This window comes from Emydura macquarii, unplaced genomic scaffold (genome assembly GCF_026122565.2).
Source record: "Emydura macquarii macquarii isolate MOO-44397 ecotype Brisbane River unplaced genomic scaffold, CSIRO-AGI_Emac_v2 contig_3485, whole genome shotgun sequence".
Taxonomy (NCBI): Eukaryota; Metazoa; Chordata; order Testudines; family Chelidae; genus Emydura; species Emydura macquarii.
In genome coordinates this window covers 424,867-437,607 of record NW_027133622.1, presented here as the reverse complement: position 1 = coordinate 437,607, position 12,741 = coordinate 424,867, and the positions used below count along the sequence as shown (strand labels likewise).

General features: G+C 56.9%; 2 protein-coding genes across 4 annotated transcripts in view; both read left to right on the top strand.

Moving 5' to 3' along the window:
* Window positions 1-2,411: 2,411 nt before the first annotated feature.
* ORAI3 (ORAI calcium release-activated calcium modulator 3) lies at window positions 2,412-7,459 on the top strand. Its single transcript, XM_067535270.1, has 2 exons — window positions 2,412-3,419; window positions 4,822-7,459. The coding sequence occupies exons 1-2, from the start codon at window positions 3,165-3,167 to the stop codon at window positions 5,344-5,346; spliced, it is 780 nt and encodes a 259-aa protein (XP_067391371.1). The 5' UTR covers window positions 2,412-3,164; the 3' UTR covers window positions 5,347-7,459.
* Window positions 7,460-11,661: 4,202 nt separating this feature from the next.
* The window catches only part of SETD1A (SET domain containing 1A, histone lysine methyltransferase), a 30,726-nt gene continuing 29,646 nt past the window's right edge, over window positions 11,662-12,741 (top strand). For all 3 annotated transcript variants that reach the window (XR_010917481.1, XM_067535231.1, XM_067535230.1), the window contains exon 1: window positions 11,662-12,230. The gene's annotated coding sequence lies outside the window, so the exon portion shown is untranslated. The remainder of the gene's footprint in view (window positions 12,231-12,741) is intronic.

Sequence of the window (12,741 nt, the reverse complement as noted above, 5' to 3'; positions counted from 1 at the left end):
GACCCAGGCATCCGGGCCACTTTCCGGCCTTTCCTCCTGACAGGGCGGGGGATTGGACAACCCTTCCCCCCTCTCCAGGACTGGGGTCGGGGGAGTCTCTGGTTCCAGCTTGCCTTTGCCTTGTTTAGTTTTAAGCGGATGTTTTTATGGAAAATACCTCAGGTTTAAAACAAACAAAGTTGAAATAGGAGAGAGTGAAAATCCAGCCAGGCGTGTTGAACTAACTGCTGCTGCTACGGTCGGGGAGGTCAGATGGATGCAGCAATCCCACAGACTGACAGACGCAGCCATCCCATGGACGGACGGGTTCTAGAGAGAGACGGACAGATAGATTTCCCCAGAGAGCGAGGCATCCCTTGCACAGCCACGGTCACGCCCACCTTCCTCCCAGCGAAACACGTCCCCGGACCCGCCCCACCACCACACCCAGCCATTCCCCTGGGAGGCAAACACACCCATCAACTGGCAGAGGGGCAGGGTGTGCTAGGAATTGCATTCCCCATGTGAGCTGCAGCCACTAGATGGTGACATCACTCGCACACATTTCCTCCAACGCAGCGGCCCCCCTCCCACCCCCAATTTCCTTCTAGACCAACTCCAGCCCCAGCCAAGGACCAAAGCTTTCCCTCCCCACCCACCCTGGGCTTCAGAAATGACCTGTGTCTCCCCCCGTTTCTCCTTCGCCCAGCCCCTCGTTGGGAGTCCCCCTCTCCGAGCTCCGCCCGCCCTGCAGCTGCTCTGAGCCAGGGTGGAAGGTAAAAATGACTCCGATCCGACCTTCAGGGGTTCTGCATTGTACTATACTGTTTGCGATATAAAAGGAAAAAAAAAATCAAAAAAAGAACGTGGTTTTGGTCTTAAGCCTGTTTATATTTTTCCCCCTTCCATTTTCTTCCCAAAAAATGCAAAATAAAATTGTTGGGTTTTTTTATTATTTTATTTTAATTTTTTTACAGGTTTTTTTCTTTGTTGCTTGGAAAAAAAATTGTTTTTTTTATATTACCATTTCGGGGGTTTTTTGTTTGGTTTTCTCTTCCTTTGGTTTGGCTGAGCTTTCACTTCTTGGGCCTCTCGGGGCAGCGGTTGTAAACTTGTGGGCTGGAGCAGGCCCCTGGCGGGCAGGGCATAGCAGGGACCCCGACAGACCCCCCCGTCGGGCCACTGTCACATTGTGTGCCACGCAGAAGGACTCATGGATGAGCTAGACCAAGTCTGGCCTGCATGGGGGATGCTGTAATTCCGAAGGGCCTGGCAAAATAATCTCTCTCTAATCTGAGTGACAACCCCCTAGATATACATCCGCCCCGTGTCCGTCCATCCGTCCCTGTGTCCGTCCACCTGTCCCCGGAGATAGGCACTCACTCATCTATCCCTATGTATAGCCAACCATCCCCGTACATCCTCACCCGTCTGTCCACCACCCGGTGCACAGCCAACCCTGCATGTAGCCACCCCTGTGTCTCTCCCCATATCCCCACTGTCCCACCCCCCGGCCTATCTGGCCCCCCTCACCCATCCCCACTGCCAGAGCAACAGGGGGGCCTCCGTGGCGTGGGGGCCTGAGGCGAGGCTGGACGTGTGGCTCTAAAAGCTCCGCCGCGGCTCGGCCCCCAGCTGTGGGCTCCCAGCGATTTCGCCAGCTGAATTTTTCCGGCCTGGGCCCCACGGCTCCCGCCGCCCTACAACAGGGGGGCTCGTCAAACACTCTGCCCCAGGCCGACTTCGCCCGGCCCCCGCAGGGCTAGAAACCGCGTCTCCGTTGGCCGAGGCGTCCCCGAAGGCAGGGTCGATGGGGCGGGGGTCTGCTGTGGGGCAGTAGGGAGCGGGACGCCGCCCGTGGGTCGCAGCCGGGCCCTCCTTCGCAGATAGGCTAGAGCGTTAATTAACCCGCTTTCCCCTCCACCTCCGAGCTGGGCAAACACCTGCCAGCGTCAACTGCAAATGCACGGGCAGAGTCGCCCCTGGGACCCAGGAGTCCGGGCTCCCCGCCCCCCTCCCTCCTCTGCCCCTTGCGAGTCCAAATGTTCATTTCTAACTCGCGGAAGCTCAAAGCTGGGCCCCAGCCCAGCCGCGGCCTCCCCGGCACCAGGACCCCCTGCCCTGAACTTCTGGTGCTCCCCGCCGGGTCCGTGTGTCTGTCCACTCGTTCCTCCATCTCCGACTCTGTCTGCCTCCGTCCCCGCCTGCCCCTATCTAGACCCCTCCAGGCTCCGCCCAGCCCCCGTGTCTCTCCGTGGCACCCCTTGGCCATACTCGGGGGCTGCCTGCAGGGGGCACCCCTGGGCGGGGAGTGGGACGCCGGGCCGGGCTCCTCCCCCCCTCCGCGGGAAACCCTCCCCCCCGCCCCGCCCCCTCCGGCCGCCGCTTCCCCTTTAGAAACTCCGCCCGGGACAGCCCCGACTGCTCTGCCCTCATCCCCCGCGCCCGGGCCGGCTGGGTCCCCACCCCCGCCCCCGCGGTGGCCGGAGGGAGCTGAACCGACCGCGCCGCGCACTTGGGTATAGGCTGCGAGCGTCCCAGGTCCAACCCTGCCTGCCGAGACCCCCCCGTCCGGCCCCTTCCCGCCCCTGTCGGGGTCCTTCCCCCCCCGGGTCCGCCCGTCCGGCTCCTCCCACTGCCTACCCGGGCCCTTCCCCTCCCTCGAGACAGGGACCGCCACCCTCCGGCTCCCGGGACCCCCAATCCGAGCCCTTCCCCCCGCGTGTCCGGGACCTTCCCCCAGGGATTCCCCCCGGCCTCTACCTCTGCTCCTGTCCCCCTCCCCTCCCCGCCGCTGCCCAGGGCCGCTCCTACTCTCCCCTCCCGTCTTCTTCTGTCCCCCACCCCTTCTTCTCCCTCCTTCGTCTTCTGTCCCCCCCGCAGCTCCCCCGTTTCACGCCCCCCGGCGGGGCTCGCCCTGGGTTCTTCCGCTCTGGGTTCTTCCTCCGCTGCCTTTCTGTCCCCCTACAGTTTCCCTTCTCCTTGGCCAGGGGACCTCAGTCCCCCCCTTTCTGCCCCAGCCCTCTGTGCCTGCCCTTAGATACCCCCTACAGTCTCTCCAGCTTCTGCCCCTCCTGTTCAGGGTCTGTCCAGTCCCCCCCCCCCCACTGCCTGGGATCTCCACGGTCTCCTCTCCCAACGGGGATCTGAGGTCCCCCCCCCCCCCACCGAGTGCCCCGGTCCCAATGAAGGCAGGTGGGGGCGCTGAGGGTGAGGGTGATGCGGGGGGTGAGGGGGAGCGGGAGCCCCTGAACCCCGAGGGGGCAGACACGCTGGGGGTCTCCCCCACCTACCGGGAGTTTGTGCGGCACAGCTACCTGGAACTGATGGGCGCCAACCAGCACTCGCTGCATGCCCTCAACTGGCGGCGCCTCTACCTCAGCCGGGCCAAGCTCAAGGCCTCGAGCCGCACCTCGGCCCTGCTCTCTGGCTTCGCCATGGTGAGTGAACCCAGGCGTCCGGACCCCCAGGCTCCTGCTCTAACCACTGGACCGCACGCCGCTCCCAGAGCTGGGGATGGAACCCAGGAGTCCTAGCTCCCAGCCCCCCGTGTCAGGAGCAGGAGCCCTGACTCGCTGTAGCTGTGTTGGGGGTCACGGGCTGGTTAGGGGTTGGTGCACTTAGCAAGAGGTGAGGGCATCTCTCATGCGCCCTGTAATCGACGTCCCCCTCGTACCCGGCTAGGGCCCCGCCACCAGGGCTGGGAGAATGAGTCCCCGACCATAGGGAGCCAGGACTCCCAGCTCTGGGAGGAGAGTGGAGTCTGGTAGTTAGAGCAGGCCCAGAGCTGCCCCTCCCCACCCAGCTGGCCCTGTAACCTCCTTTCCTTCCCCTCCCTGCCGAGCTGTGGCCTGGGCCAGGTGTGGGATTGTGGTTAAATGGGGCGGTCACAGACCCAGCAACAAGATAAGATGGCTCTTCCCTCCTCCCCTGCAGCTTGGCTGGTGCCCCTCGCTCCTGACCCACAGCCCCCCTGCTAGTCTAGCCCTGGATCCCTGCTTTTTCCCCTTCAAGGCCCTCTCATGTCTCTGTGAAGATAGTTTTTTGCTTCCACCCAGCCCTGTCCCAAGGCCAAATTCCAGTCCTGGGGATGATCTCACTCTGGCAACCGCAGCAACCGATTAGGACGAGAAGGGGGGCAGCTCTCCTGCCAGCAGCCTGGGAGTAGGGCACGGAAGCTCTCCCCTCTAGGGGGTGCCAGCTTCCATCCAGCCCCTTGCCCTCGGCCTTGGCTAGTTGCTCTGGCCATGATGATTAGATTCAGCTGGCCTGACCTCAGATTCCTGGTTGGGGCAGCCTGCTGGGAAACATACAGGGCCTGGATCCCCTCCAGTAGGGGGCAGCACTGCCCCCTCCCCTTCCCAGAACCCAGGAGTCCTGGCTCCCAGCCCCCCTGCTCTAACCCACTCGATCCCACTCCCCTCTTGCCCCAGGGTGGGGGGATTGGGTCAGTGTGGTGTTGGGACTGAGGATGAATTGCCCCCTACCTCCTTTGGGGCTGCAATAAAGGACCCAGGGCGGCTTGTCCCTTCCCCCCCCCCCAGCCTCTTGGACTGAATCTGGGAGCTTCATTATGCTGCTCTCCTGCCTCCCTTCCCCCTGCCTGAGAACGTGTGAAACGCAATGATCAGCTGTGGGAGCAGTGGGAAACATTTGCTGTTTGCTGAGCCCGCCCTGCACTGGCAGTGGGACAGGCTGGAGTGCCAGGGCTGGGACAGGCAGGGCCGCAGGAATTCCGGCTCTGGTCTATTAAAGGGGTGGGGGATGGGCTGTGGGGGCCTTTCCTCACTGGGGGGGGCACCAGTCCTGCAGGGCTCACGGTGTCTCCGGCGCCCCCCGCAGGTGGCGATGGTGGAGGTGCAGCTGGAGGACTACGACTATCCGCGGGGCCTGCTGATCGCCTTCAGCGCCTGCACCACGGTGCTGGTGGCCGTGCACCTCTTTGCCCTCATGGTCAGCACCTGCATCCTGCCCAACATCGAGGCCGTCAGCAACATCCACAACCTGCACTCGGTCAACGAGTCCCCCCACGAGCGCATGCACCGCTACATCGAGCTAGCCTGGGGCTTCTCCACCGCCCTGGGCATCTTTCTTTTCCTCACCGAGGTGGTGCTGATCTGCTGGGTGAAGTTCATGCCCGTGGGCCGCCCACCCGCCGCCACCCCGGAGCACGGCGCCGGCTGGGACGCCGCCGTGGCCTCCACCGTCATCATGGTGCCGGTGGGGGTGGTGTTCGTGGTGTTCGCCTTGCACTTTTACCGCTCGCTGGTGGGCCACAAGACTGACCGGCACCAGCAGGAGCTGGAGATGCTCAGCAAGATCAAGTACGAGCTGGACGGAGAGGCCGCGGCCGTGCAGACGGTGTGAGGCCGGCTCGGACAGATCCACCTGCGGCCCCTGATGGTGGGGGATACTGTGCAACCAGAGGGCACCCGGACCTGACCTTTCCATTCCCCCCACTTCCCCCCCCGCTGCTTCGAAGGCTGCGTGAGCCCGACAGGAGGAGCCGAGAATTCCCAGCTTGCCAGCTCAAGCCTGGCTGCTTCGGGGCCCATTGATGGCGCGGGCAGTGATTTGCTGGCGGCCTCAAGCTGGCAGGGGCACAGGGTGGCTTGTTGCCACCTGTTTTGCCAGCCTGGGAGAGACAGACACTGGATGGCAGGTGATCCGCAGTGGGGAGTTGGTCCCAGCTGTCTCCCCCTCCTGTCTCTGCTGCTTTTCCCGCCCCAGACAGAAGTGAAGTGGGGCTGGTTTCTCCATCCTGACTGGGCAGTGCCAGGAGATACCAGCTGAGAGGACAGCTCCCTGTCCCCCTCCTTCCCACCTGTGCTTTCCCTGCTTAGGCCGTGGCAATGATGCCTGGCTGGGGGCTCGTTGGGGCGTCCTGGAGGAACCCTTCCTTTGGGGGTGCCGACCAGGCACCGGGTGCTCTCTGGGGCAGAGAGAGCCTAGCTCAATGGGGCACGTGGGTACAGATTGGGGGTATATGTACAGACACCGGTATGCCCTAGCTGGGGTCTGGAGTGGGGCAGACTTGGGGCTTGCTCACCATTCAGGTACAGGGGTCTCCTGTGGGTACAGAGCTGGGTGTTATTCTCAGCCTCATAGCCTCACTGCTGCCCCCTACGGGGGGGAGGGAGCTGATCTCGGCAGCGATGGCCTCTCCAGCCTTTTGGGTAGGAAACTCAGGTCATACCAACCCCCCATCCCTGTCCTAGAGGGGAAGGGCCCCGGGTCCCATTCTGTACCCCTCTGAGCTAGCCAGACCCCTGCCCTGGGGCTGGACGGCACCCTGTGTCCTGTTCCCCATCCCTCCATAAATAAAATTAAGTACTAACTAGCTGTTGTAATGACCTTTGCGCTCTAGCTACTGTCAATGCTGCACTGCAGAGAACAAAACAGTAGCTGGCAATAATGTAGACCCTCTAATATGTTCAATGCTCTGTCCCTAAAGAATCCAGGAGAGGGCAGCACCTCTTAAACCAAAACAAAAGCCAGTTCTGTAGGACCTACAATATGTCTTCTATCAAGCAGCAAGGTGGGGAATAGCTGCTTAAGCAGAGCAAAACAGACTGTTTTTGTAGGACCTATAATATGTGGCATTGTCTGCGGAAGGGAGGAGAGCCCATGTCGCTTTGCCAAACCAGTGTTTTTGGTAGGACCTGTAATAATGTATTGTCATAGGTCCAGCCGGCTGCTTCACTGAAACAGCCAGTCAGTGGGTTTTTTTGTAGGGCCTAATATATGTTGTCACAGATTCAGCCAATGTGAGGGCCAGCAGCTTAATGGAAACAAACTGCCAGTGCTTTGTTTGGGGCTTATAATATTGTGCACTCTGCCAGGGGGAGAGATGAGCAGAAACGTGTGTTTTAGCTGGAAGGACACAACCGTGTCCACGAGATACTAAGAAATTATTAACATTTGCAGAGCAATTCACGGCCATGCTGCAGAATGCCTTATAACCGCCAGCCGCTTGGTGCCGGGAGGGGAGTGGGGTCTAGTGGTTAGAGCGGGGGGGAGGGGGAAGGAGAGGGGCTGGGAGCCAAGATGCCTGGGTTCTCTCCCTGGCTCTGGTAGGGGAGCAGCCCATGCTGCAGAGAGCTCTGGGCGCAGTGATGTGGTTGGTATCATGGGGGATTTGACCTGGGCTCCATGAAGAGCTGAAATCCTCTGTCACTCCAGAGTGAGCTAAAGGGGGCAGGTTCCCCCCAGTTTGGGGTCTCTCTGGGCCCCATTGGGGAGGAAATTACCTGCTTTCCTCCCCCAGCTGTCAGGAATGGCCCATCCATCCCTCCTCCCTCAAAGTACCAGGCCTGGAGGCCAGGCTGCCCGTTTCCTCTGCTGCTGAGGGTTCGATGCCGTGCCAGGGAGGGTGGCCAGCTCCAGCCGCTGGGCCCTCCTGCTGGATTGTCTTATATTTTTGTGCCTGTCATTTTTTTTTGTTTTTGTTTTAAAAAAATAAACGATTGTCTTTGGCAAAGGGCCTGGCTGGGACAGTTATTTGCAGTGGCAGCCCTTGGGCAATTGTAGATGCAGGTGGCTCTCTGGCAGCAAAGCGGTCTCTGGCTAACAGCTAGACGTACATGCCCAGCTCCAATTCCCTCCTGGGGGGTCTGGGTTCTTTCCCCGGCTCTGGGAGGGGAGTGGGGTCGAGTGGGTGATAGCCGGGGGGCTCTTGCATCACCACCACCACCACACAGCAGGCTGAGCACTGAGTTGGGACAGACTCTGTTGATGCCCCCTGGCCCCGATCCAGAATAAACATTTACCCTGCCTGGAAATAGACACTGCTGACCAGAGAGGGAAGGGGAAGCTGGGCCCAGGGCCAGGGGTGAGGGGAGCCTGGGAAATGGAGCGCGGAGGGCCAGGCCGCCTCTGCCATGGAGCTGGAGTGGAGTCTGGGATGGGAGGGGCAGAGGTGGCACCAGAGGTTGCCATTGTAGCCTCTCCTGGCAGGGTGCGCTGTGGAGAGCAGGGCAGGAGTGTTGACTGGAGGGGGGCAGCTTCCAGCTGCTCCAGCCCTGGCCTGTCCCAGCAGGGTGGGTCGGGGAGACGCGGGGAGTGGCAGGTTGAGGGCGTGTGCTGGGTTTTAGGGATGCCATGAACCAAAAGCTCCAGGGCCAAACTCAGGTCTGGACTCATAAGGGGTGGAGATGATGAATCAACAGCTCCTCAGTGTGAAACTTGAGCTGGGGGATGAAACACAGAGCCTTTCCCTTGTCGGGGGCCCTGGCTCCCCTCTGGCCCCAGGGCAGGGGACTAGCTGGCTCAGAGGGGTGGGGAATGGGGCATGGGGTCTTTCCCCTCTAGGGGGCACCAGCTCCAGTCCCACCCTCTGGCTGGCAACCAGCTGGCTCAGGTAATCCCCAAGGGCAGGAAAGTTTGTAGGTAGCAGGCTTGGGCTACTAGTTTTAAGCTAGATCTGAAATATGTGGGTAACTGCTGCCCACTGGTGGGGCAATGAGTTAATTACACCAGCTGATTGGAGAGGTGAGCTGCAAAGGATGAAAATAAAATGTGTGGTTGCTATTAGTTATTCATACTTCACCTGTTTTGTTGTCACACCGTGTTTCCTACAGGCCCTGACTGAGATCAGGGCCTCCCTTGTACCACACAGACACCCAGAGACAATATAACTAACCCAGAAAGCTTGCATTCTAAATAGATGAAGGCAGGATCATTCTTCCTATATCACAGATGGGGGAACTGAGGCCCAGAGGCATTCAGTGACAGGCCCAAGGTCCCAGAAGGAGGCTGTGGCTGATCTGAGCATAGCAGTCCTGACTGTGTGGTGTCTTTTCCCCTCAGAAGCACTCACACTAAGGGGGCAGTGCTCCAACATCACAGGTATTTAGCCTCCCAACAGGCTCTGAGGCAGGGCCATGCTGTTATCACTGTTGCACAGAGAGGGAACCGAGGCACAGAGAGATCAAGCCACTTGTCCCAGGCCACACAAGGCAGCTGGCAGAGCAAGACATTGAACCCAGGTCACCGTGGTGCAAAGCAAGCACCTGACTCTGTGGGTCAGCCTTCTGCCTTGTGTGGTGTCTTAACCACAAAAATGATTGTCACAATGTTTTGTTTTTTTTTGTTTTTTTGGGGGGGGGGGGGGTCTTCTTTAGTATGTGTACACAAGGCCTGAAGGAGTTTTGTAATTTGTGTCATTTTAGCCTTGGAAAGAACTGTACTTTGCTTGCCTGTGTTGGCTGGGAGTCTCCTAGATGTCCCTAGAGATGTGAATTGGGCTTTTCACAGCCTTAAATTGAAACCATGTTGTGTCTTTCGCATAACAAACTTTTCTCCCTAGTGGTTGGCAGGTGTTTGAGTTAAATAGGGAGTTAGTAAAGGACAAAGATCATTAAGTAGCCTTTATAGCTATATTAGGGTCAATGGCTGGTTGAGAGGGGTCAGGAGGGTCCCTCTTGTTAATGAAGGGGCATGGCGGTCACCATCCATACTCTACCCACTTTTATGTGGCAACAAGACTCATTCATACATGCCCCACCCCTCCCCTAACGTGGTTGCAACTGCTGGGGGGGCATCTTGTGGGTGCTCTCTCTGCATATTGGCCCTCTGCGATATTAATATGCCTGTTGGTGGCAGATCTTGGGTGTTTTACCCTACTCCCAAATAAAGATGGGTGGGGGGCCCAGAATGTGGCACCCTGCCTTTAAGTGCTAGTGGGTGTCAAGAGGGACTGGTACAATGTGTCCATTAAGGAGGAGACACCTTGTGCATCCCTTTGCACTCAGCACTGTGTTGACTTCTTGTGGCAATGCCACAACAGGTCTATGCTTTGAGGCCAGTAGATTCAACACTTGTGAAAATTATATTTGTCAATATATTGAACCATTTGTAATTAAATATCTCCTCCTTTAAGTGTGAATAGATAGGGCTGATTAAAAAATGGGGATAATCTTTGATAATTAATTGCTGTTTTGAAAGTGCTTCCAGCTATCAAAAGATAGGTCCAACCATGCAAATTTGGTCCCAGAGGGCACAAGTTATGCCTCAGGAGGTGGTAACTGAGACTATGGAATGGCATTAGCAGATTCAACAGAATCACCCCTCTCCTCCTCCATCAAGTACATAAAAAAATGGATGAATTAGCATTCTATTTGGCTCCTCATGAGATTTTGGATTTTTATTAGTGACTTAGATTATTCCAATGTATTGACATTTCCCCTCAGGGAGAAAGTACTGAAGGCAAATCACTAACATTTTATTGCCTTCCTTTAGGGGAAAAAAGTCAGGTGATTTATTAGCTCTGTACATTCCACACAATTTACTCATGGTCTTTAAAAAAAAAATTAGTAAAGTAGGGGTTGCATTTCTGCCCTCCGGTTATTTAACTTAATTATTTTCTACTGTGTGACGAAAGTGCTGACAGCAGTAACGTTTTTCTTCTTCCGCTCCTTGGCAGGTTCAGTTGGCTTTAACACATTCGCCAGAACCCTTAAAATTAAATAACTATATGATGTTAATTCAGGAGCTGATTCGTCTCCTATTTGTGACTCTCTAAAGGGAGGATGTTATTTATTTTAATATTGTAATTTATTGCACCCTGGCGCAAAAGTGCGGAAGGTGAACCAATCCCTTACGATTCCCCCCCAATCACTGGAACTAGCTGTGATTTCGCCAAAACAGATTCTATTCCTTGATATCCAATTACTCCCTTTTAAATATCATCATATAATTCATGGACTCATTTGCCGCCCACTGGGTCTTCTTTAGCATTCTAATTAATTATTTTAATATCTTTAAATTCTTTGTTTCATACTGAAAGTGCAAGGTATGAGTAACCAACTCCTTTTTCCCCACCCTCCCTTCTATGGAATTAGTTGCAATTTTGCCAGAGCAGATTCAATACTTGAAAGTGCAATTTCTTTCTGGCCAAATAATATGGTGATGTATTTATTTTTTCTTTGGAGGAAGAGGGTATTTTCGTTCTATTGGCTCTGTTATTATGGTGTAGACAATTATGTAAAATTAATCAAATAGATTCAATCATATAATGAAAGGGCAGGGTACAAAAAAAATCTACTAGTTTCTCCTTCCCTTCCTTGGTACTGGCTACACTTTCGCCAAAGCAGATTCTATCCCTGAACCTTCCATTTCCCGCTATATAAAACCAATATGATCGATCATGGGTCTCGTTCCTCTTATTGGCTTTCCTACAATTATGTAATAAATTATTACAATATATTTACATTTATTCCCTTCCATGGCGAAAGCGCGGCGTTCGAAAAATCCCCCTATCCTTTCCTACAACCAAGGCAAGCCATGATTTCAACAAAATAGATTCAATCCCTGCCTCTCCCATTCTCCCTTCTCTCTGTAAAAGTAAAATGACCCGATAGAGGAAGGGAGAGTGATCGTATTTGCTTCCTGTTGGCTTTTCTATGCTAGTGTAATCACACATGTAGATATATTTAAATATAATCCACGGCCATAGCGACAGTGCTGGAGTCCTATAACGCTCTCCTCCCCTGGCTGCGAATTCGCCAAACCAGATTCGTTTTCTACTGAACCTATAATTTCCCCTCTTCCCCTCCCCCCAATAATATGATGCATCGGGGGCCAGATTTCTTCCTTTCAGCCTTTCCTAACGCTGTAATTAATTATTTAAATTTATTGCATCCCATGACGAAAGTTCCGGGCCTAGGGTTTTATAACCCCTCCTTTCCTAGGAACTAGCTGCGCTTTGACCACAGCGGATTCAACCCCTATAGCTCCAATTATCCCCTTCAAAATAGCGTGCTCCATTAGGGCGACTCATGTGCTTCATTTTCACTCTCCTCTGCCTTGCAATTGATTATGTAAATATATTTAAATTTATGCCGTCCCGTGAAGAAAACGCTCCTTTTTCCTTCTTTGCTGTCGAATTAGCTGCGGTTTCGCCTTCGCGGATTCGTCACATTTCCCGAGCTTGGGGGAGGGAAGCAAAGACGTGTCCCAGTTGTAGCAGGAGCGGCGGCGGCGTTAAAGCAAGGATCCCCTGCACGCGGAGGCTAGCAGTTATTTTCCGCGTCGAAAGTGCGGACGCGAACACACAGAGCCTGAGACGGGAGTGCGGGGGAGCCAGGAGGAGGGAGATCTCGCGCGAGCCGGCGAGAAGTCGGCCGTTGGCCCCGCCCCCTCTCCCTGTCTGCGGCGGCGGCGGCGGCGGCAGTAGCGGGGCCCCCCCTGTTCGCCGAGCGAGGAGGCCGCGCGCGCGGGGGGGGAGGGGCCTGGCCCGCGGGAGCAGTGAGGTGAGAGCTGCGTGGCGCGGCGCGCGCGCGGGCGGGGGAGCCACCCCCCCCCCCCCCCGAGGCCGCGGGGGCGGGGCCGGGGCCGGGCGGCGGGTGAGGAGCGGCGCGCGCGGGGACGGTTACACCGGGACCAGGGGCTGGGTTCTGCGGGGGGAGGGGTCCCCTGGGAGGCTGGGTCCTGGGGTCCCCTGGGGGAGGGCTCGTGCGAGCTGGGAGCCCTAGGCAGGTGGGGGGCTGGGTCTGAAGGGTGTGGGGAGGGAGACCCCTGTTTGGGTGTGGGGGGGCCCAGAGAAGAGGTCTCTAGGAGTGGGGGGAGGAGCCGAGCTGGAGAGGGAGGGCTCGAGTGGGAGTTGGAGGGTGAGGGGGAAGCTGAGGTCTCCGAGGGAAGGCCTTTGGGGGGCTCTGAGGAGAGGGACCTAAAGAAGAATGTGGGGGGCTGAGGTCTCGAAGGGGAGGGGGAGCTGGGAGGCCTGTGGAGGAGGAAGCTGTTGTGTGCGGGGGATGGAGGGCT

What these genes read in the sequence shown, in the direction of transcription:
- ORAI3 (XM_067535270.1), top strand. Translation starts at nt 3,165, where the DNA reads ATGAAGGCAGGTGGGGGCGCTGAGGGTGAGGGTGATGCGGGGGGTGAG. An exon ending in TGCTCTCTGGCTTCGCCATG is followed by an intron (nt 3,420 to 4,821) that starts GTGAGTGAACCC and finishes CGCCCCCCGCAG; the next exon opens with GTGGCGATGGTGGAGGTGCA.